Here is a 25,250-nt window from a genome sequence, read left to right on the forward strand (position 1 = left end):
CTTACTAGAAACGTCTCTGGAGGCAAGGGAAACAAGAGCAAAAATGAACTATTGGGACCTAATCAAGATAAAAAGCTTCTACATAGTGAAAGAAGTGATTAAAAAAAATTAAAAGGCAGCACACAGAATAGAAGATATTTGCAAATGATGTATCAGATAAAGGGTTAGTATCCAAAATCTATAAAGAACTTACCAAACTCAACACCCAAAAAACAAATAATCCAGTGAAGAAATGGGCAGAGGACATGAATAGACATGTTTCCAAAGAAGATATCCAGATGGCTAACAGATACATGAAAAGATGGTCAACATCACTCATCATCAGGGAAATACAAATCAAAACCACAATGAGATACCACCTCACACCTGTCAGAATGGCTAAAATCAACAACACAGGAAACAATGGATGTTGGCAAGGATGTGGAGAAAGGGGAACCCTCTTATACTGTTGGTGGGAATGCAAACTGGTATAGCCAGTCTGGAAAACAGTGACCCAGAAGTTGCACTACTAGGTATTTTATCAAAAGGATACAAAAATACTGATTCAAAGGGGCACATGCACCCTGTTTATAGCAGGGTGTTTATAGCAGCATTATCAACAAAAGCCAAATTATGGAAAGTACCCAAATGTCTATCACTGATGAATGGATAAAGAAGTTGTGGTATGTGTGTATAGATAGATTAGATATAGACACATGTAGATATAGATATAGATATAGATATAGATATAGATATAGATATAGATATATAGATCTATAATGGAATATTACTCAGCCATCGAAAAGAATGAAGTCTTACCATTTGCAACGATGTGGATGGGGCTAGAGTGTTTTATGCTAGGCAAAATAAGTCAGTCAGAGACAGACAAATACCATATGATTTCACTCATATGTGGAATTTAAGAAACAAAGTAGATGAACATAGGGGAAGAGGGGGGAAAAAGAGAGGGAGGCAAACCACAAGAGAGACTCTTAACTAGAGAACAAACTAAGGGTTGATGGAGGGAGGGAGATGGAGGATGGGCTAAATGGATGATGGGTATTAAGGAGGGCACTTGGTGTGATGAGTACTGGGTTTCTTGAACAAAGAAATAAGCCTAAGTAGTTAAATGATTGGTATATCATAGGTTAAGAGAACCACTAGGCATCACTATAGACCAAATTCAATATAGGTGTCATCCTATAGTGGCAGTTTGATTTCCTAAAAAAAGAACCCACTAAATTTATTTAATAAAATGGAAGTTTCAAAATCTGTTGGCAGCTGATTCTTTTTTTTTTTTTTTAATTTTTTTTTCAACGTTTTTTATTTATTTTGGGGACAGAGAGAGACAGAGCATGAACGGGGGAGGGGCAGAGAGAGGGAGACACAGAATCGGAAACAGGCTCCAGGCTCAAAGCCATCAGCCCAGAGCCTGACGCGGGGCTCGAACTCACGGACCGCGAGATCGTGACCTGGCTGAAGTCGGACGCTTAACCGACTGCGCCACCCAGGCGCCCCCCCCTTTTTTTTTTTTTTTGATGATCTTCATGCAGAGCTGACCTTTCTATTCTGTGTTTTAGGATATTATCAACTCAGTGGTAACAGCAATATTCATGATAATCATATCTGTGTTGGCACTGATACCAGAAACTACAACATTTATAGTCCTTGGAGGGGTAAGTGGACGTCTTCCTGATTTCTTGCTTTAGGTTTGATTAGAATTAAATTTTGCTTGAAAAAAAAAATATATATATATGAACAGAACTCTACATTATAATCATCCTTGGATTTCCTAGGCCAGTATATAGTACCTAGTGGCTTAATATTTTTTGTATGAGTATATGCCCTGATTAACGTGGAAGAATATGATTTCACCCTAAAACTGAAGTTCACCAAATAGAAGTTCCTATATATTCCACCTCTGTGTAGGGCTAGACTAGACTGAGAAAAGCTACTGGAATCCATTACATTTAGCTCTGAGAAACCTGATGTCAAGCAAAAAACCACAGATGACTTTCACAGCGCTTCCTTTTAAAGAAAAGGATACATACCACTTGTTAAGGTGAGACAGACTGCTCTGAACTCAGTTATTTTTTGTCCAGATCCTTCTTCAGATGGAATGTAATACAAAATGTCTCATGATAAGGTTGGAAGAAGCCTTATATTATTTTGAACATTGCTTGAAGAGAAGCAAGCCAGCTTAATCAGACTTGATCCTGGAAGGCAAGCCAAAATAAGAAAGAGTAAAATAATATGGTTTTAGTTCCATCTGATACTCTTCTGAGATTTCTTATAGGAGGTTCAAAATCATTTGGCTTTTCTAGACTCTGATCTAAAGATGTGAATTAGGAACTCCTTATATAAACCTCCATCCTACTTCTTTGTCTTTCCATGGTATGGGCCACTGGGAGAACTAACCATTCTCAGCCAGCCATGTATGTCAGAATCCATAGTTTTTCATCTCCTTCCTAAGCCCTAAGCAACTTCATAGGGATAAGAATTATTCTAGAAATGAGATAGTGCTGTAATAGTAATTTTCCCCAGTTGTCTTTAATCTTATCCCTCTACTATGGATAAAGAGGGACAGGGCATAGAATTTACAGTTAACCCTTTACAACGTTGACCTCCCACACAGTTGAAACTTTTTAAACTTTGACTTCTCAAGAACTTAACTACTAATAGCCTACTGTTGCCAGAAGTACCGATAACATAAACAGTTAACACATATTTTCTGTATCATATGTATTATATACTGTATCTTACAATAAAGTGAGCTAGAGAAAAGAAAATGTTTTTAAGAAAATCATAGGAGAAATTACATTTATAGTACTCTACTACATCAAAAAAAATCCGTACATAAGTGACCTATGCAGTTCAAACCCATGTTGTTCAAAGGTCAAGCGTACTTTCATTCACTTATTTTATTCATTCACTGATTCATTCTTTAAAAAGGTGCACTTTGCAGGGGGTGCCTGCGTGGCTCAGTCAGTTAAGCGACCGACTTGGGCTCAGGTCATAATCTCAAGGTTCATGAGTTTGAGCCCCGCATCAGGCTCTCCACTCCCAGCACAGAACGTGCTTCAAATCCTCTGTCTCCCCCTCTGCCCCTCCTCAGCTCATGCTGTCTCTCTCTCTCTCAAAAATAAACAAACATTGAAAGAATAAAATGGTGCACTTTGGTGGATGCTGACAAAGTATAGAGCTGTTGCTGTCCAATGCAGCAGCCACAAGCCACATGTGGCTACCAAGCAATGGAAATGTGGCTGGTCTGATTGAGATGAGCTATACAGGTAAAATACACACTGGATTTCAAAGACTTACTACAAAAAAAAACATAGAATATTTCATAATAACTTTATTATATTGATGACATGTCAAAATTATATTTTGGATACACTGGGCTAAACAAAATATTCTCTTAAAATTAATTTCACTTGTTTTTTCTTTCTAATGTGGCTATTAGAAACTTTTAAATTATGTGGCTTACATTGGTGACTCACATTGTATTTCTTTTGGACAGCACTGGACTAGAATGTGAGCCCACCCTATCCTCACCTTGCTTAGAGCCTAATACAGGAAAGAGAAATGAAAACAGCTGTGTATAAGCTATTGGCAGAGTACTGCGGGGTACAGAAAAAAGGAAGCAACTACCTCTCTTTGGCAGTGGAATCTCAATTTGTCAGGAATACAGGGGAGGAAAGGGGAATGGTTCGAGGCAGAGGAACCAGCAACGTGCAGGGTACCAGAGTCACAGGATAGGTAGGAGGTACTGAGTGTGGTCAGAACCTAAGAAGCTGAGTTTGAGATTCAGGATGGAAAACGGAGTGGTTATCTAGAGCCAAGAAGCCCAACTTCCAGGCCATGGGATGGAACTGACCAAATAGTATGCAAGAAATGATATCCCTCTTTTCCAGCCCAGGCGCCAGCTCTCAAATAGCCATCAGAGTACCTAAAGACCTGGTTCTAGTTTATTCCCTTTACTGTAAATTTTTTTTTTCCTGAGGCCTATTTAGAATCCTATCCATTAAGTGTATGATCTTCAGTAGGGCTCTAATACATGTCAGAGCAAGTCAAGACATCCAGACAAGTATTTATTTCAGAGCCTACACCATGTCAATATTATTTCTGCTCACTTATCTTTTCTCTTTCTCTAGGCAAACTTGGAAATGAGAATAAAATGATCTCTGAAGTCTCTTCCCGTTTTAGTATTAGGTGGAAGCAGAGGGAGCAATCTTGGTACCCTAGCAGGAGAGGAAGCCAGTGGGCACACACTTAAAACCTGTGTGAATGACCCAAGGCCAGACCATGGTCACAGCAATGACAAAGTATGTTTGTTTCCAGGTGTTTGGACTCCTGGCAGCAGTGTGCTGTATTGCCGACGGGGCCCTCATTTACCGGAAACTTCTATTTAATCCAAGTGGTCCTTATCAAAAAAAACCTATTCATGACAAAATATAAGTTTTGTAATTTTATATTACTTTTTAGTTGATGCTAAGTATTAAATATATTTCTTTATTCTTTCACATATTTTCTGCAGTTGTTCTCACTTTAATCTCAATATGGGAGCTGGAAGAAGAGATGTAGGAATTCTGTGCCCAGTGCTCACCCATACTATAACTTCCAAGGGAGCGCTGGGAGCACCAGGACCTGATCGGACTGGGTTTTCCTGCTCTGGGGCCTGGGTGGCAGAGAAGAACGCGCCTAGGCCGCCTTAAATGGTCTCCGGAGCCCTCTTCCTGGCTGGCTGGCTGGCTGGCAGCACCGAGGCGTGGGATTGCAGGGATAGTGAGTTCCCAGCCTAGGCAGCGGCATGGCGTCCCAGGTGGCAAGGAGGGTGGCTGGAGGGCTTGGTCTGTCGGCGGGCAGCAAGAGCTGGGTGCGCGCGAGGCATAGGCGGACGGCGGCCGTTGGGCACGACGCTGGTTCCCAGGGGACAGCCTGGCCGCCGCCACCGCCATGCAGGCTCAGAGCGGCAGGGCCAGCCTGACGAAGCCAGTCTCGGGGACCACCATGAATGCCCCAAACACCAGGGCATCCTCAGGGAACTTGCAACAACAGCAGCTTACAGGACTCCCAGGGCAATCTGCAGCTGCGGTGCAAGCCTCACGCTCAGGGCAGGGCTCACGATCAAGGCAGAGCTCACGCTCAGGGCAGCCCACACGCCCGGCGAATCCAGCACCCAGTACGCCGCAGCCTGCAGTCTCAAAGACGCCCCCAGGAAAGCAACAGCAGGTGACCCAGAGCGCAGGGGAGAAGGCCGCCATCCAAAAGAGTGCTGAAGAACAGGCCAAAGTCCTGTTCAAATTCAGGGACAGCTTCAAGCAGTTTTTCTTCTTGCCCACGTGAGTGTTGAAGATCCTGAGGCTGGTGAGCAGAGAGAGCTGGTGATGCAGGGTGGGTGCGGCCTCAGGGAGTGATTCCCAGGAGGTGCCACCTCCGGAAAGCTTCCCTACTTCCCTTTGCCAGTCACCTCTGTTTTGCCCTACCTTTCCTCCCCTTCTCCCCTCGCTCCTCCTCTCACTCAACCCTTAATACTAAATCAGCGCTGTTTTTCCTGTCTTACTTTTATATTCCTCAGGTTTTCCCTCACAAAGGGAATGAGGAAGCAGTGAAGATAATATCAGAAATGTATAAATTAGCAAACAAAACTAATAGAATTGACCAAAACTGATAAACAAATGGCCTGTAATAGGGGGAAAAGGGTGAAGAGAGGACATATATTTAAAGTTAGAAACCAGACAGGGAAAATAATCACAAAGGATGAAGAAACTGAGAAGATACCCAAGATTACCTTGCAAAACAAATAAACAACTAATTGAATGAAATAGTTGATTTTCTAGGAAAACATAATTACCAAAACTGACCCCAGAATAGAGAAAAACCAATGTAAATACAGACCAATATAAATACAGAAGAAAATGAGAACTAATCAAATGAGTATCCTTCACAGTATATCAGGGCCAGACTTTTTCACACAATTAACTCAAACTTTCATGGGATGTAATTCTGATACTACTGAAACTTTTTCAAAGTATGGAAAAGGAAAAAAGCCCTTCTGAATTATTTTTCAAAGTTGTATATAACACTGGGGCACCTAGGTGGCTCAGTCGGTTAAGTGTCTGACTCTTGATTTTGACTCAAGACTTGGTGTGGAGCCTGCTTAAGATTCTCTCTCCCTCTCCCTCTGCCCCTCCCTTGCTTGTTCTCTCTCTCTCTCTCTCTCTCTTTCTCAAAAAAGAAAAAAAAAAAAAGTAATGGAACGCTGATATAAAAACTTGACCAAGTCAGAAAAAGGAAATTAGAAATCTCACTTGTATCACAGGATTAAGTATCAATATATTAGCAGAAAATATTCATCAGTACTTTAAAAAGATACACTATAATGGTTCAGTATTAGGACTCTATTAAACTAACCCAACATATTATAGGTAAAAGGAGAACAAATTAGATTACATCAAATAAGGAAAAGAACACATTTGACAAAATTCAACATTTATTTCTGATAGCAAAAAGAGAGAGAGAGAAGAAAGGGACCCATAAAAAATAGGAATACATAGATATTTTGTTGACATTATAAAAATAAACCCAAAAGTCCGCATCATATATGATTAGATATCAGAAGTATTCCCATTAAATAAAGAACAGAGAGGATGCCCTTATCAATACTAGTATTCAGTATTTTTCTGGAATAGCTAATCATCACAATTAGACAGGAAAAATAAAGAACAGTTGAAAATAAGAGGCAAAATATATCATTTTTTCAGCTGATATCACTGTATATCTAAAGAACTCAAAATCAACTGGGAAACAATTTAGAACAAGATACTTTCTACTAACTCATTAGGAGTTAGTAGAACAACAACTTAAAATAGAAGAAAATATTCCTCTTTACAAGAGCAATAAAATGATAAAATATCTAAGATTAAATTAAATGAATTTGAAAGACCTATATGAAGAAAACTTTAAAAACTCAGAGATATTTTTAAACCACTAAAATAGCTGGGAAGACATACTTTATTCTGGAATAATAAGAGTAAATTTTTTAATCTTTCCAAATTAGAAGTTAAATGAAATCCCAATTAAATACCAACAGGCTTTTAAATGAAATCCCAGTTAAAATACTAACAGGCTTGGGTGCCTGGGTAGCTCAGTCAGTTAAGCATTTGACTTCAGCTCAGGTTATGATCTCACGATTCACAAGCTTGAGCCCAGGTTTGAATGAACACATGCCCACTTCTCTCTCTCTCTTTCTACCCCTTATGGGATTCTCTCTCTTTCCCTCTCTCTCTCTCTCTCTCTGACCCTTGTTCACTTGTGCGCTCGCTCTCTCTCTCTCTCTCTCTGCCCCTCATGGGATTCTCTCTCTCTACCCCCTCACTCACTTGCTCTCTCTCTCTCTCTCTTTCTCGTTCTCTTTCTCTCTCTCTCAAAAAAATAAAAATGCTAACAGGCTTATGGAGCACCTGAGTGGCTCAGTCTGTTGAGCAACCAACTCTTAATTTTGGCTCAGATCATGATCCCAGGGTTGTGAGATCAAGGCTTGCATCCAGCTCCATGCTGAGAGCCTGTGGAATGGAGCTCCATGTGGAACCTGCTTAAGAGTCTCTCTCTCTCTCTCTCTCTCTCTCTCTCTCTCTCTCTCTCCCTCTGCCCCTCTCCCTTGCTCTCAATGTTTCTCTTTCTCTCTTTCTCTCTCTCTCTCTCTCTCTCTCAACACACACAAAAAGCCCCCCCCAAAAAAAAAATCCAACAGGCTTAGTTTGGGGAACTAGACCAAGACAAACATGGGATTTATAAACAATCTGAGAATGAGTGCTGAAAAGGGGACTAGGTCAGACAATAATATAATATAAAATTAATTTCCTGTAATTTCGAAAGTACTAGAAAAGAATCGGCAACTCAGTACAAGAGGATAGTCTCAAATAGACCCAAATACATGTGAGAATTTAGTACATGATAAAGGTAGGATTTCAGATGAGCAGGGAAAATAACTGGTGTTTCCCAATAAATGATGTTGGGATAATCAACAGTTTGGAAAGAAAACTGGAGCTCTACCTCACTCTATCAAATCAGCATATATTTACTCTACTCGTATGTACTTCTTTCCAGCATGAAGTAAACATTGTGAACAGCTGTTACTTTTAAGGAAATAGACTAGCATTGGGTTGAGGAAGAAGAAAGAAATCAGTATTTTTTTTTTATTCTTCTATACTTAAATGTCCATTTTAATTATTTCCATGTATTATTTCATTTCTTGAAAATATGAGAAATTTTACACAAACTGTACGTACAAAATCATACAGGCAATTGCCATATAGTCAGATTTACTTCCTAACAGTTTATGGGTTAGCTTTGTTTTTTAATAGCCCATGTGAATTAAAACAAATCCTGTTTCTTTCATTGCAGGGTCTTATCACAGGAGCATTAGTTTGTTTCATCACTGCCAAAGCCCATGAGTTGTATATAGCCATCACAGTTCTGGAAATGTGCATCGTTCTTTTTTTTATTATAATATATATACTAGACATTCACCACTTGCTGATTTGTTTAGATTGGTCCTTACTTGTAAGTGTTCACTTTCGTAATTCAAATATAAGCTCTGCCCTTGGTCCCAGAGTAGCGTCTCTCCTCAAGTGAAAACCAAAGAGCTATCTTTCTGGACAAGGACATAACTCATCTATGACAGGGTGTTGCCCTAGTCCCAGGGGAGAAACTAGTCTAATACCCAGAAAGATTCCTTGGACCTGTCTACGGCAGAACGAATGCACACACCTGCTTCTGTCTCATTATGCACTGAACATGATAGTCTGCAGCTTGTCCTAATGAAAATTTCAATTAGTATATTCAGTAGGTAAAAACACTTCTCATCTATTGCTTGTAAAACAGTACATGCTGCTACTTTTCAAACAGCAACTACTCTAACAAATTATTAAACATTTCGCCCCTGCAAAAGCAAGAGCTGGCACGGCAAAGTTGTAGAAAATTGTCACACATACCCAGAAAGGTTGCAGGAGTCCATCGTTTCATGGGTATAAAGGGTCCACACTCCTAAAAGGGTGCCATATGATGGCGTTGCCTTCTTCAGTAGCTTTTTCCAGAGTTTCCTATTCTTTACCAACTGAAAGCTTCCTGAAGCTAACCCCTCAGGTCTCAGATAAATCCTATTTCTTTTTTTATTTATTAAAAAAAAACTTTTTTTAATGTTTTTATTATTTTTGAGACAGAGAGAGACTGAGCATGAGCAGGGAAGGGGCAGAGAGAGGGAGAGACACACAGAATCTGAAGCGGGCTCCAGGCTCTGAGCTGTCAGCACAGAGCCCGAGGCAGGGCTCGAACTCACAGTGTGTGAGATCATGACCTGAGCTGAAGTCAGACGCTTAACCGACTGAGCCACCCAGGCGCCCTGATAAATCCTATTTCTTGTGGAGCCTGAGGTTCTGCATCCTCGCAGACTAGAGAACTACAGTTGTGGCCAGATACAGACGTGGGCCCCTTCCTAGCTGTGTGAACTTTAGCCTCAGTTTCCCCATCTAGGAAATTCAGCAAAGGAAAAGGGTGATCATAGTAACTCCCTGACAGGGTTTCTGTGACACTTAAATGTGTTTAAAGCAAACAGCACAGGGGCGCCTGGGTGGCGCAGTCGGTTAAGCGTCCGACTTCAGCCAGGTCACGATCTCGCGGTCCGTGAGTTCGAGCCCCGCGTCAGGCTCTGGGCTGATGGCTCGGAACCTGGAGCCTGTTTCCGATTCTGTGTCTCCCTCTCTCTCTGCCCCTCCCCCGTTCATGCTCTGTCTCTCTCTGTCCCAAAAATAAATAAAAAACGTTGAAAAAAAAAAATTAAAAAAATAAAAATAAAAATAAAAAAAAAAAGCAAACAGCACAATGCTCAGCACAAAGTGAACATTCACTTACAAAGTGTCTATCAGACCCCATAATGTAGTTGGATGGCTTTTACCATTTCATCTTGCACCGTGAAATCCCAACTCAGAGTTCAGGCCTCTCCCACATCCCACTTCCTTATAGTACCTTTTTCTAACCTTAAGGTAGGATTGGTTGCTATTGAGCTAAAACTCAAAATCTTTCCTTCAAGGTGTGAGGGATTTTCTGAAAAGGCTGCCGGGCTCTCTTTATCCCACAGAGTGCAGGGCAACAGGAAGCAGACAAAGCAAAATATGAGCAGCTCTGGACGTACGGAAGATCCTCTTAGCTATGGAGAGCATAACAATAAAGAGGTTTCTGAAGGGAAACTAAAATCTCTGCCCATAGAGATTTTCAAGAAGGGAAGGTAAATGAACTGTTTTAAGCACATACCATGTGCCAGATACTTTTTCATATGTGTTACCTTATTTAATCCTCACAACAAGCCAGTGAGGTTGTAGTTGCCCCCACTCCCTATTTAACAGATGCGAAAACTAGATTAAGTCGCCCGTGGCAATATGCACTCACATGGAAACTCAGATTTGAGCCCAGCCTGTCTGACTCAGGCCCGGCTTTCAACCAGACTTTTTGCCCTATTGCCTTACAAGGTTTCTCTATCTCCATCCTCCTTCATGGTTGTCGTCCTCAGAGTCTCTACATGTTATGTTCTCTGTATCTTCTCCTGTTTCCTCATGGTTTCCTTAAAATGCAGAGCCGGAAGTGAATTGATTATCCTAGGGGGTGGGTACAGGTCCTTAAGGTAGGTGACTGAGGGCTCCACAGCACCAAGGTCAGCAGCTGCGGTCAGGAGGACTAGAGCCCTCTGAGAAAAGGTCCACTGCCGTAAAGCTAGAGAGCTGGAGGGAGCCTCAAGGCACCATGCTTTGCTGTAGTGTCCAGGGGAAGTATCTAGGAAGTGTCTCAAGCAAAGGCAAGAACTGGGGGCTCCTAAGAATAAGCCAAGAAGGTCCTGTGAGAGGAGGTGTTCCTACAGTGGTCACAGATAGCTGAGGTCAGCTTGTATAGAATTGCAGGCCTTTGGTCAACTTTGATAAAGCCAGGCCCCCTTTTGCTACCTCTATCCTTGGGTCAGAACAGTCTCTTTCCTTTGGATGACTATGGAAGCCCAAAGTGTGATTCAGAGTCCCTGCCTTTTTCTTACTACTATCTTCCAATATATGGGCCAGAGTCTGGAAGAGCACATAAATATGCCTGGTAAGCTCCCAGGAGCTTCACAGTTGGGGAAACTAAGTAGGTTGCTCAGTTATTCTAATGTTCATTGACTAACAGTACACATACTAAGCCACCACGTGCTAACCAACATAGTTGGTCGGATGGTGTGCTATCTAATTGACTTGGAAGGTTTTTTTCAAAGACTTATCAACACAGGATCCAAACTGCCTTCTCCTATCCTGTCCCTTCCTTTCTAATCTTCCCTTTCAGATTCTGTAAGATGAAGGACATGTACATATGAGACTGTTCAGAAAGGTAGTTACCACTGGGTGGTAACTGGGAGGCCTTGGCCCCGGGAGGCATGGTGCTGGTTTAGGGACAGCACAAACCAAACACTGGCTTGGTGCCTAGGAGATAACTCCTTGTCACTTCAGAGAGTAGGTGGACTTGGAGATGTGTCGGCATCAAGCTGTAGAAGTCCCTTGGGACCTTATGGAAAGGGCAGTGTGGGAAGCCCGAGAACACGTGCCTTATTTCATGCTGTACCAGTTTTAGGGCTCCGTATAGGTTCAAAGGCCGGCCCACACACCAGAGGGATCCAGCTATGAAAGAAGCTGTCACTTCTTTCAGTCCTTCTTTCCTAGCAAGACGGTTTGGTGCCCCCAAGGCATAGGATGAGAGTAAGTAGTACTGATTTTAAGTAGCGATTTCCTTAAAGGCTCACATGAATACAGAGTTCCTTATTCCTCTTTCCCATTCTTGTTTGGTAAGGGGCTAATGATGAAAATTCCCAGCAGGGAAACAGAAAGTTTGATAAATCAGGACTTCGGATGCTCAGCAGGGCAGCATCAAGAGTACTGGCCTCACATACAGGCTGAGATCTGTGGATTCTGGGGCCATATTTTGGCAATGCCTCTTTCTCTGTGGCCTGGGCTTGGGGACGGTTGCATCTTCTTGCTTCTGTGAAGGCTATGCCAGTGACCCTGACAACCAAGGGTCTCACCTCTCAGCCTCCTTGACTTATTATCATGGGTCTTCATCAGAGCTAGCGAGAATACAGCTTTCCTCACCCCACCATGGTGGGGTCACTGTCTTCATTTTTAGACTTCATCACCAATTTTATATTCTAGTATCATCTGTCAACGTACCCAAGAAAAGTATGAACTATACTATCTTCTGAATTGTCTGTATTTTTAACACTTCTACATTACAAAAAAATATTATCCAATACGTTCAGAGAAACTGAGTTCTGGTCAAGCAGATGTTTTTGCCACTAGAAAACAATTTTTTTAAAAAAAGAGCATAATAAATAAAATAAAACTCTGTAGAAGTGACGATTCCAAAACTACCAGCAATATCTTTACATTTGTAAGTAGGAGATATCAGCTTTAGAATGTCCCCTTCAAATAAGATTAATGACAAAGCACAGTTCTGGTCATTTCTGATCAGGTTACGCCATGTGTTTGGAGAACTCCAGGCACAAATGGAATCAATGGAAGTTGCAGATAGTTGAATACTATATAATGTGTATTATATACAAATTCTTGTTACAAATACCATATTTTATGAAACAAATTGTCAGTGTTCAAAATTTTTTCTAATGTGCAGTGATGTTTAAAAATAAGCATTCACCATTAAAGCATCTCTTTCTTGCCCAGTTATACTTCTACACAATTTTGTTTATGGAAACAATTTGGGAGCTTTATGGGAAAATAATAGTCGAGTAACAAATCCATCTCTCATTTTAGTCAGAAAAGGCTACTTGAGTCAATAGGGTATTTAGTCAACGGGAAAAGAAAAGACGATGAGTAAAGACAGCATTCGTGGGGAAACCAGAGTCCTCCTGCACATGAAAAGTCTTAGATGCAATTTGTATTCCATCAGAAAGAACATTCCTCTGTCTCTGTCTCTGTCTCTATCTCTGTCTCTCTCTCTCTCTCCATCAGAGATGAGGCCAACAACAAGAATGATGTGTTTAAGACAAAAGGGAGAAGGGGGGTTAGTCCAGAGAAGGCCCCCAGATACTCAAGTCAGGCTGCAGAGGGTCCTAGCCACTTACTGGGTGAGCAACCCCAAGCATGTTGCTTAGCCATCTGTAAACTGGGGACAATGTGTTCGTTGTGAGAATCAAATGAGATTAACACCCTGGCACAGTATGTGACACACAGGGAATGCACAAGAAAATGTGAGCTATGAGAGAAATGTTAGAAATAAGGCAAACATTAGCGCCAAAGGACAGTCCAGGGGAGCACTTCCTTGTAAGCAAGGACCAGAGGAAACTATGGTAAGGACAGACTAAACTAACGTCTAGTATTCCAATGAGGAGATTGGAATTATGACAGGTAATCAATGATTGGTTACCGAAGCCTAGTCTGCATTAGTATTATTATTTATTTGCTTTCATCTAAATTCTCAATGATCTATGGCCACAGCTAGTTAATTTTAAAAAGTTTAGTTAGGGGGCGCCTGGGTGGCTCAGTCGGTTAAGCGGCCGACTTCCGCTCAGGTCATGATCTTGCGGTCCGGGAGTTCGAGCCCCGCGTCGGGCTCTGTGCTGACAGCTCAGAGCCTGGAGCCTGTTTCAGATTGTGTGTCTCCCTCTCTCTGACCCTCCCCCGTTCATGCTCTCTCTCTGTCTCAAAAATAAATAAACGTTAAAAAAAAATAAAAAAAATAAAAAGTTTAGTTTTAAAAATTTTACACTCTGCCTCTTAGTTGTAAGAGTGAGCCCTTGTTCACATTTTTTAATATCTTGGTTTACACAATCCTAAAGCACTAAGCTCCTTGCAAAACTGTAAACCAGTGTACCTACCCCACTGTGGGCAGACCTCTCATTCAGCCCACAGAACCCAGCTGGAACTTACTTCTAACTTTCACCATCCCTGCACCTTGTCCCCCTTTCAGCGTTACCCACCAGGTACCCAAATAATTAGTGCCTCTCCAAGAGGCAAGTCACATTCCATGATGGGGTAGGGCTCCTTGCTCATCAATCCCAACAGGAAGAACACCTGAGGTTTTCAGAAAGTTTACCAACTGCGTACATTTTGAAGGCAAATATCCTAAGTCCACATTGTGATGAACTCTCACGACCCGCTAGATGCCAGGCATTTATCATCTGGTATTTTCAGATTCGTTACACCATTTAATCCTCAGATCAACCCAATGAACCCCAATCATTATCCCCATATTAAAAATGAGCATGTTTACACAGAGGGATGATAAAACATGCCCCAGATCACACATTTAGGAATTGGCAGAGCAAAAGAGTTCATCAACAAAACACTCCCATCTTACATGTCCCACACCATTTTCACCCTCCGTGACCCGCTATCCACAGAAAATGCCCAAGATGGATGCTGCCTTCCAACCTGGGGGGGGGGGGTGGGGACAGTTCATTTCCTTCTTATTTGAGTGTCTCTGGTGGGAGGCAATAGTGAGACACTAGGGAGTTCTGACTCCTTGGCAGATATCCAGTCTTAGGCAATTTAATAAACCTCTCTAAGCCTCTGCTATGTCCTTTTAAAATAGAGATCATAACAATGCTGACTTTGGAAGGTGTTTGTGAGGGTTAAATAAGATAATGACTTGGAAACACTTGGCACATTGAAGAGCTCCGTTAGAGCCATTTATGATTCTGTACACTGGATGGCAGGGCTCCCTGATGTATTTGGGCAGGTGCACCAGACAGGCTGATGCTACCAAGTCAAGAAATCAAGACTTAAGGACTTAAAATGTTCCAATTAGATATCAGGGCCACGGTTCTACCTCCCCAGGCTTTTGACCCTCCCCACACTAGTGCCACTGACAGGTTGTGCACCCACTTTTCCATTATTGCTCTAATACCAAAGTCCAGCCTCTGCTTATCCTCATGAGTGGCCTCCATCTACTCATCCTCACACTTTATTTAGCACACAAAGCAGTAGACTGGGCTAGCAATGAAAGAACTCAGTACTGAAATCCAGAAGGAAGGACAAAGACAGCCTATAAATGCCAGGGCACACTCAATTCTGGCCATTTCTTAGGAAAAGCTCAAAAGTCAACAGCACAAGCATTCACTCAAGAATACCAGGTCTGCTCCTCAGACGAGTTCCATCCTTTTTGGAATATGTGAACCTACAGAATAAATAAGATCCAACTTCCAGAGTATTAATTCTACCTGCAGATTTGGGAGTGCAATTAAATCAGTAAAGTGCTACTCTAAAATTTAATTTTTATATTAAAAATGTATTATGGAATAGAAATGCAGAATTTACATTAGGTTAATATATGTTTTTTAAAAATCACATTTATGGAAGTCCAATTTGGGTAGGCCCCCATACCTCTAGGTTTTTTTTCATGCTCATTTGCCTGTGCCCTTTAAGAAGACAATGATGGGGAAGTTGTCAGCTTTTTTTTTTAATGGCGTTCTTTAATGAAACTAAATCCATTTCTGTTGACAAAGGACCTTAAAATCACATAAACTCATGTCTTGGAAGATACAAGAACTATGCTGCTAATGGTTCCTCTTAATAGTAATCAAAGGTAAAGTCTTAAAAAGGCATCCATCCTTATGTAGGTAATTGGCCAACTTAAGTATTTTGTGAAATCACATTTTCTTGTAAAGTTGACAGTTTTCTTTTTTTTAATTTTTTTTAACGTTTATTTATTTTTGAGACAGAGAGAGACAGAGCATGAACAGGGGAGGAGCAGAGAGAGTGGGAGACACAGAATCCGAAACAGGCTCCAGGCTCTGAGCTGTCAGCACAGAGCCCGACGCGGGGCTCAAACTCACAGACCGTGAGATCATGACCTGAGCCGAAGTCGGACGCTTAACCAACCGAGCCACCCAGGCGCCCCTAAAGATGACAGTTTTCAATTCTGTATTACAGGATCTTATCAACAGTTTCATTACAACTGTGTTCCTTCTAATAGTTGCCATCTTGGTGATGCAAGAAATGGAAAGAAGGCATTTATTCTATGTTGGAGGGGTAAGTTGAAGCCTTCATGACCCCAGTTAAGACCAGTATTTCAAAACTCTTTGCAAAGGAAAACTGACAGACCATAAGTATTTCATTTACACAATAACATTCACACCACCACCCCTTCTCTTTCTTGCACTTACTTCTTCAGAAGGTGTGAAGTGGCATAAACTCTAAGCTCATGAAAATCTTCATTCTAATACTCATTCTCCAAATAGGTACAAACTCCCCTTTTGAGAATCATACACACTATTTTTTGAAATATTGCAACATGGTGTTCTTGTCTATAAATAGGACTTTGACTTTTCTGGACTAGAGAATTGTATTTTAAAAGCACATGAGGGGGGCCTGGGTGGCTTAGTGGGTTAAGCGTCTGACTCTTGATCTCTACTCACGTCATGATCTCACAGTTTGTGGGATCAAGCCCCATGTCAGGCTCTGCAATGTCAGTGCAAGCCTGCTTGGGATTCTCTCTCTCCCACTCTCTCTGCCCCTCCCCTGCTTGCACTCCCTCTCACTCTCTCTCAAAAAAATAAACAAGCATTAAAAAAAATATTTTTTTAAGCACATGAAAAGGAAAACACATGAATAGAAAAAAAAAAAGTGCATTGTTAAAAGTGGATGGCCCAGCCTATTCAGGAAGGAAGGAAGCTAGCTCCCAGCATGTGCCCCACACATGGCCAGGCATGTTCTGACTTAATCTTTACAATTCTCATTTTTACAGATATGAGAACTGGGGTTAAATACCTTACCCTGGGACACAAGGCTGGGACAAACTGAGACTCAAATCTTCATCATATGAAGAGCACAAGAAATGGCAGATTAAATGCTTTGAAGATGGAGGGTGGGAAGTGGGGAGGTGAGACTTTGGTTTAAGAAGTTAAGCACTGGGAACAGAAATTAATCCAGAAAAAAAAGTTTGAGTTCTTTCAATTCATCCCATAATCAGTAGATATTTGTCAGTCCCATTGGATTGTGCCAGGGATAAGTCCCTTATCCCTGTGGGAGCCCACAGATTAGCTGAGGCAAGACATACCTAGAAAATGTTAAGTGACGCTGAAGAGAAACACCTAAGGTGGGCAGGATTTAGGGAGCACCTAGAATCTTGGGAGCTTGCTATGGGCTGCTGGTCCCCATCTGCTAACTCAGCCACCAAGCCTTCTCCTACCTGCCAGGGGCTCCCACACTCTGGTCTCTATCGATTTCTACCTGAATAGCAGGAGCCCCCAACCACATCTCACTGGTTTCCCTGCCTCCAGTCTGATTCACCTCATGGCTACTGCACGTGGGCTTTCTGACTCTGGCACCTGAACTTTCCTCTTTTTTTTTTTTTTTTTTTTTTTAAGTTTTATTTATTTTTGAGACAGGGAGAGACAGAGCATGAACAGGGGAGGGTCAGAGAGAGGGAGACACAGAATCGGAAACAGGCTCCAGGCTCTGAGCTGTCAGCACAGAGCCCGACGCGGGGCTCGAACTCACAGACCGCGAGATCATGACCTGAGCCGAAGTCGGCCGCTTAACCGACTGAGCCACCCAGGCGCCCCTGAACTTTCCTCTTGATAAAGTCCCATATTCTACACTTGTAGCCTCAATTCTGCCACCTCCTTCACCAGCTCCAGAGGTCTCAGGTACACTACAATCCTTGGAGACCTCTGGCCAGTGTCTGAAGTTTTCTTCCTCCCAGTTGGTCCCCTTGGGAATTCCTTCCTGCCCTTTACAAACATAGCCCAGGAGTCCTTTCCACTAAGGGTCCTCCTCAGGACCCCATCCCTGTCTGGAGCCTCCCTAAAGCCAGCAATCTTCTCTGGTCCTTTCCTGGTGCCTCAGGCATCAGGTGAGGTCGTTACTGGCAGCAAAATCCCCCATTTCCAAAATCCTTTTCTCTGGGAATAGCAGAACGCGCCGCAGCAGCCAGCTGGGCAGACACCAAGAAGGTAGTGCAGGGTCAGAGGGGGATAGGAGGCCACCTGCAGCCCCCGCCTGGGATGGGATAGGGAAGACAGATTGCTGTTAAGCTGCCAAGTAACGCAGCCTTTCCTTTCCGTATATGGTCTTGTGTCTGACAGTCCCTGTGTCTCACCGCGGCAATCGGCAATCATGTGTATCTTCAATGGGACTCTGGTTGCCAAATTGGTGAGGAATACGGTGAAAAGTGTCCTGGGAATCGAACTTGAATGTCTTCCAGGCCGTGGAACCCACCGCACGGGCACCAGCAAAATCACCCGCGCGGGCACGGGCACCGGCACAAGCACCTGCGGCCACGCCAGCCACACCACCCCAGTCCGCACCGTCGCCGGGACCCGCCTCCAGGCGCCCATCCTCCCGGACATCCTCGGGCATCCTCAGTGGGCACCGTTCAAGACCAAGGTTGGACCTTCAAAGGGGGCACCCTCGCGGACATAAGCGTCTGTGCCGCATCCCTCCCGGTGATCCCACCACTGCGCTTGCATATGCTGTCACCCATTCTGGCCCAGAGGCGATCATAAAATCAGAGCTGCTAAATCGGGAACATCTCTGCTGCCTCGCGTCGCCTTGTGTAAAAGTCGAGTTTCATTTCCCTGCGGCCGCTGCGCCCTCGCGGCGCAGGACGAATCCGACCCAGGACGCCGTGGCCAGGGTCTTGACCCCAGCCGGGTTCCAGCCAACGCGAGCACTGCGGTACAACCCTGAGGCCACCTCCCGCGCAGGCGGAAGCCCCCCTCCCCCCTCGCAAGGGGCCCGGGCTGGGGCCGAGGCTCCCGCGTGGGGGTGGGCGGCCCTGGCTAGGGCCGGGCCCTTGACGCCCACTCCGGTCCTCTAGGTGTGAGCGAGGTGCGACCGCAGGGAGATGTGGCGCGCGGGGCAGCGCCGGGCGTTGGCGTTCGCGCGTCCCGGCCGTTGAGCGGGACCTGGGAGCGGGTGGGTGGGCACCAGTCTCGCTCAGAGTCCAGGCCTGTCCGGCGCCAGCAGGAGAGAGATCGCGCAGGAGGTGAGAAGTTAAGAACTCCCACGCAAAGATGGCTGACAAAGGAAAAAAGGGCAAGAAGGCGGCGGCGGAGGCGGCGGCGGCACCTGCATCGGCGCCCGCAGCTGCGCTGCCGTCCCCTCCTGCAGCTGACGAACCAGGGGACAAGAAAGACCAAGAGGACAAGGAGATCAAGAAGAAGCCAAAGTCGGTGCAGCCCAAGGATGAAGTGCGCACCAGGAAGGGGTGTCGCCGCTACATGTGGGAATTCAAGAAAGGCAATAGAGAGTTCTGGGTGATCGGGCACGCTGAGGTCAAGATCCTGAGCTTGGTAAGTTGGGCTGGTACACCAGGGCGGAGGCCCAACCATGAAAAGAGGGTGAAGGAGCAGGCTCCAGAGGGGCTCCAGAAGGGCTCTAGAGTAGGGGAGAGCCCTTTGCGGTAGCTCAGGTGTATGTCTCCCGGCAGGGCTGCCTGATAGCTGCACTGGTACTGTTCACGGGGACCAGCGTGCACCCTCTCCTGATGCTCATCATCACCATGGAGATGTCCATCTTCTGCTTCTTCTTCATCACCTACACCCTCGCCATCAACAGATACATACCCTTCATCCTGTGGCCCATTTCTGTAAGTGAGAGGAGGTGGGGACCGCCTGAGGCTGGTGTGCATTCATGGGTGTGTCCTGAACAGTGACTGAACAGAGAAACACCCTGCACCCTCCATATTTGTGCCCTGGCCTTGGGTTCAGCACCTCCAGGGGGGACAGGGTAGGGGAAGCTGAAGTTAGGTTACAAAAGGCTCTCAAAAACCCCAGCTTGGGGGCAGGGAGGCCTCTTACCTACCTGGTGGTTCAAAGGAAGAGGTCTCTGCTTTCCTGGGGCTTTACTCTCCTCAGGAGGGGTGGCGTAGCAACTAGCTCTATCCACCACCCCCCCCCCACTTCTGTGCCAGCTAACACTTGAGTGGAGAGATCACCCCAGAAGGTACCCCATCCTCAGAATTCAAAGAAGAAAACCCATCTTCCCATAAATCAGTAAAATAAAATGAGAATTTTTTAAAAATCACTTTTAAGCAGTCTTAGATCTCTAGTGACTATCCCTGTAAAAGATGTTAAGCCCAGAAGAATGTTCAGCCCAAAGCAGGCATCCATTGGAACAGGAGCTGGGCAAGTTACCCAATCACTCATAGCCTGTTTCCTTCATCTGTAATATGAGGACAGTAATAATCTCTCATGGGATGGTGCCTGAGGAGTAAATACAAAGTGCTTGATGCTGTGCCTGAGGACTTCTGGACTTGAATCGTAGAGCACACCCACCTAACTCCCACCTCACTGCACATTCACAGCAAGCCTCCAGAGTCCTAAACTCAAGAGTTTCACTTACTTTACATATGAAATGGTCCCAGAATGGCCACCTAACTTACCCCCAGGTAACTCAGGTAGTAAGTGGTGGAAAAAGGATTCAAACCCAGCTTTGTCAGTGGAGTCTGAGTTCCTAACTACACTCCGTCCTGCTTCCTTGTCAAAAGTTATTAGGGCCTAGGGATTCATAGGTCTCAGGGAGGTAGGCGAGAACCCCCAATATAGGGAGAAAGGAGAGGAGGACCGAATACGACTCTTGGGAAAGGGGTAAGCAGAGGACAAAGTAAAGGAACAAGCAGAGGGCAAGCTCCCAGCCAAGGAACTTGCAAGATACTTTTAGTTCCAGCAAGATGAAAGCTCAATAAACCCTGAAAATCCTCCTGCTGCACTTACCTAAAACTACTACGGAAAGTGCAAACACAACTGCTATAAACGAATGGCTGAGCTGGTAAAACGGGAAACACACAAGTGCCAAAAATGAAAAACAGGAGCAGTGATCAAATAACCTGCTGAAGTGTGGGTAGCAATGGCCTACGAAGTATTACCCCAGGAACCTGGAGTATGGATTTTCATACACTCTTGAGTTAAAGGAGATGAGGCCCTGGTCCTAAGCAAAATGGGGATTTAGAACTGAGACCCCTGTGTAAAGCCAGCACCCTGCAAAGACTGAACCCTTAGGGAAAAGACAGGCGGAGAAGACTCCTTTCCCCACCAAACAGAGGAAAAAGAGGCCTGTTCACCTCTGCCTGAGCTTGGAGTGGAAAAAACAAAAAAGACCACTTTGAGAAATAGAAGCCTTGAGCCTGCATCTTGTACAGATTTGGTTTGAATTTTTACCACCTTCATCCTGGAAACCTTCATGCAGCCTAGAAAATTTGTGCCTTGGAATTAGAATAAAATGATCCCAATTTAATGACGTTCTGATAATGTCCTTGGGACTCCTGACAGAAACAAATGCAAAGTCACAATCAAAGAATAAAGACTGGAGTGCTTGGGTGGCTCAGTCAGTTGGGGGTCTGGCTTCAGCTCAGGTCACGATCTCGTGGTCCATGAGTTCAAGCCCCGCGTCAGGCTCTGTGCTGACAGCTCAGAGCCTGGAGCCTGCCTCAGATTCTGTTTCCCTCTCTCTGCCACTCCCCTATTCACACTCTGTCTCTCTCTCTCTCTCTCTCTCTCTCTGAAAAATAAATAAACATAAAATTTTTAAAAAAGCATAAAGAAATTCTCACAGTACAGGTGGGGGTGGGGAGAGACTTGTCAAAAATGAATGCACAGTTCAAAACTACAAAACACCTGATTTTAAAATCCCCATGTCTGGGGCGCCTGGGTAGCTCAGTCGGTTAAGCGGCCGACTTCGGCTCAGGTCATGATCTCACAGTCCGTGAGTTCGAGCCCCGCATCGGGCTCTATGCTGACAGCTCAGAGCCTGGAGCCTGTTTCAGATTCTGTGCCTCCCTCTCTCTGACCCTCCCCTGTTCATGCTCTGTCTCTCCCTGTCTCAAAAATAAATAAAACGTTAAAAAATAAATAAATAAATAAATAAATAAATAAAATAAAATAAAATAAAATCCCCATGTCTAAGAATTGACAATCAGCAAACATAAAAAAAAAGAGGAGGATTAGAACCCTGAGAATATGAGATTAACAGAAGAGCTGTCTGAAAATAATAAGAAATATACTTAAAATAATTAAAGACATAAACAAAGACCTAAGAACAGGAAAAGACATTATAAAGACAGAATAAAAAGATCTTTTTTTAAGTACAAAATACAATGTCTAGAATTAAACATCTAGTTTTTGAATTAAAAATGTCAATAGATGGGTTATAAAGCATATCAGACAAAGCTGGAGAATTAGCAAACTGAAAGATGTGGGGAAATGACCCAGGATATAGCACTGAGAGATAAGGACAGAAAATAGAAGAGAAGTTGAGACAGAGAAAATAGAATGAGAAAGTCCATCATAAGCCTAATAGGAATTCCAGAAGAAAAGACTCAAAAGAAGGGAAGAGAGGAGGGGCACCTGGGAGGCTCAGTCAGTTAAGCGTCCAACTTCAGCTAAGGTCATGATCTCCCAGTTTGTGAGTTCGAGCCCCATGTCAGGCTCTGTGCTGACAGCTCAGAGCCTGGAGCCTGCTTCGGATTCTGTGTTTCCCTCTCTCTCTGCCCCTGACCTGCTTGTGCTCTCTCTCTCTCTCTCTCTTTCTCTCTCTCTCTAAAAAAAATAAATAAATAAATATTAAAATTTTTTTTAAAAAAAGAATGGAGGAGGGGAAATAAAGTGATAATGACTGAGAACTCTCCAGGTTTAATGAGCGTCATCACTAAATATGGCAGTGTCAGAAATGCCAAAACTCTGTCCCTCCACTAAAGCAATGATTAGGCTGTCAAAACCCATCAGAAACAACTTTTTCAGAACTCTGGAATCCAATCTTAGAAGCTTACAACCGAGGGAATGGTTAATAAAGAAAGAAGCTGTTGGGTGTGATAAGAGAGTGTTTGTGCCATTTTAACATACCTCCCCGCCATCCTTCATACCCAAGCTTGTCTGTTACCATGAAGATAACAGCCCACATTCCTGGTCACACTCTTTGCTGGTAGCAGAAGGAACAACACAGACCTTGCTCTCAAAGAATTATGGTTGTGTGTTTTTACCTGTCTGGTGACTCTTTGAGGGCTGGGCCCTTACCTGCCTCAGAGCTTTCTCAAGGCTGAAGTGGCCTCCTGGAAAGCATTTGTCAAAAGCACTTAAAGGCCTATCTACTAACCATAACCACATCTGATTGGGCAAGGGACATCAAATGAGGTAACCAATAGACCAGAAGTTTGGGAAAGAAGAGCCTGGGGAAAGAGATGCATGGGGGAATAAGAACTCTGAAAAGCTACCACATACACCAGGGAATCCAGAAGGCTACACACATGCCAAGGACTGGACACATGCTCAGAAAAGACCCTAAGCTTTTGCCTGTTGCTGACCTTTACACTCTGTACAAGCAGCAAGGGAAAACTGAGAGTTCTAAACAGCCTGGACAATTGTTGAAGGAATACCTCAAAACAAAGCCAATTTGAAAAGACTGGTAGAATATTTTTGTTTGTTTTCAGATATTTAAGGAAATCTCTTTCAAATCACTACATGATTTGCTAGCAAAACAGGGACTTCAGTTGCAGTACGGAAAGAATAGTCTTAAAAAAAATAGTTTAGAAAAAGTCATCAAACATACAAATGAGTACAGCTCACAACAATCAACAGCAACAAATCCTGGGAAGGAAGGAGAACGTGGTTTACAGAGTAACTATATGATAATATTCAAAATGCCCACAATTATAAGGCATGCAAAGAAACAAGAAAGTATGGCCCATTCACGGGGAAAAAAATTAATAGAGACTGCCTCTAAGAAAGCCCAGATATTAGACTTACTAGACAAAGAGTTTCAATCAGCTGTCTTAAAAATTCTTAAAGAACTAAAACCAGGAGAACAGTTTATGAACAAGTAGAAAATAACAGCAAAGAGAAATTACAAAAAGGAACCAAAAGGAAATTCTGGAACTAAAAGTAATATAAATGAAATGAAAAACTGACTAGTTTGGTTTAGCAGCAGATTTGAGCAGACAGAAGAATGAATCCATGAACTTGAAGATTGATCAATTGAGATTATCCAGTCTGAGGAACAGAAAAACAAAAAGAATGAAGAAAAATGGAGAAACCTATGGGACACCCATCAAGCATACTAACATATGCTGAATCCCAAAAGAAAAGAAAGAGAAAAAGGAAGAAAGAATATTAGAAGCAATGGTCAAAAGCTTTCCAAAGTTTATAAAAGAATACAAATTTACACATCCAAAAAGGACCAAGTAGGATAAAGTCAAAGTAATCCACACTGAGACACTCATAATCAAAATGTCCAAAGATAGAGACAAAGTCTTGAAAGTCACAAGGGCGAAGCAACTAATGTCATATAAGGGGCCTTTAATAAGATTAACAGTCAATTTCTCATCAGAAACCATGGAGACCTGAGGCAATGGAATGATGTACTTAAAGTCCTGCAAGAAAGAAGATAAAAACTGTCAACTAAAAATTCTATCTTTCAAATTTGCTATCTGTTATGAGTTGAATTGTGTCCCCTAAAAATATGTTGAAGTCCTAACTCACAGTACCTGTGAATGTGACCTTACTTGTAGATAAGGCCTTTGCAGATGATCTAGTTAAGATGACATATTAGAGTGGGTTCTAATCCAATATGACTAGTATCTTTACAAAAAGGAGAAATTTAGACACAGAAGACAAACATGTCCAGAGGGAAGATGATGTGAAGTGACACGGGAAGAAGATAGGATGGTGAGACAAGCCAAGGAACACCTAAAGTTACTAGAAGCTAGAAGAGAGGCCAGAACAGATCATTTCTTAGCATCTTCAGAGGGAACATGACCCTGCCAACACCTTGATTTTGGACTTCTGGCCCCAGAACTGTGAGACAATAAATTAATGTTGTTCTAAGCCACTTAGTTGGTGGTACCGTCTTATGGCAACTCCAGGAAATGAATACAATATCCTTCAAAATTTATCCTTCAAAAATCGAGGAGAAATTAAGACATTCCTAGATAAACAAAAGTTGAGGGAGTTTGTTGCTAGTAGAACTGCCCTACAAGAAATGCTAAAAGGAGTCCTTCAGGCTCAAACAATAGGATACTAGACAATAACTTGAAGCCATAAAAGAAATAAGGAACACTAGTAAAGGTAACTACATAGGTAAATATAAAAGCCAGTATTGGGGCATCTGGGTGGCTCAGTTAGTTGAGCAGCCAACTTCGGCTCAGGTCATGATCTTGCGGTTTGTGAGTTCGAGCCCCGGGTCGGGCTCTGTGCTGACAGCTCAGAGCCTGGAGCCTGCTTCGGATTCTGTGTCTCCTCCTCTCTCTGC

General features: G+C 43.3%; 1 protein-coding gene across 8 annotated transcripts in view; it reads left to right on the forward strand.

Moving 5' to 3' along the window:
- LOC131499131 (chemokine-like factor) overlaps window positions 1-25,250 on the forward strand; it is a 49,046-nt gene that overhangs the window by 15,270 nt on the left and 8,526 nt on the right. Inside the window, exons 3-6 of one of the 8 annotated variants that reach the window (XR_009255734.1) lie at window positions 1,560-1,655; window positions 4,517-5,346; window positions 15,939-16,037; window positions 16,753-16,767. Coding sequence is in view for 7 of the 8 variants with exons in the window: in XM_058706902.1 (XP_058562885.1) it covers window positions 19,025-19,303; window positions 19,441-19,599 (438 nt within the window). In the remaining variant the exon portion in view is untranslated. The other 7 variants (XM_058706905.1, XM_058706907.1, XM_058706906.1 and 4 more) reach the window with 7 other exon arrangements.

This window comes from Neofelis nebulosa, chromosome 17 (assembly GCF_028018385.1).
Source record: "Neofelis nebulosa isolate mNeoNeb1 chromosome 17, mNeoNeb1.pri, whole genome shotgun sequence".
Classification (NCBI taxonomy): Eukaryota; Metazoa; Chordata; class Mammalia; order Carnivora; family Felidae; genus Neofelis; species Neofelis nebulosa.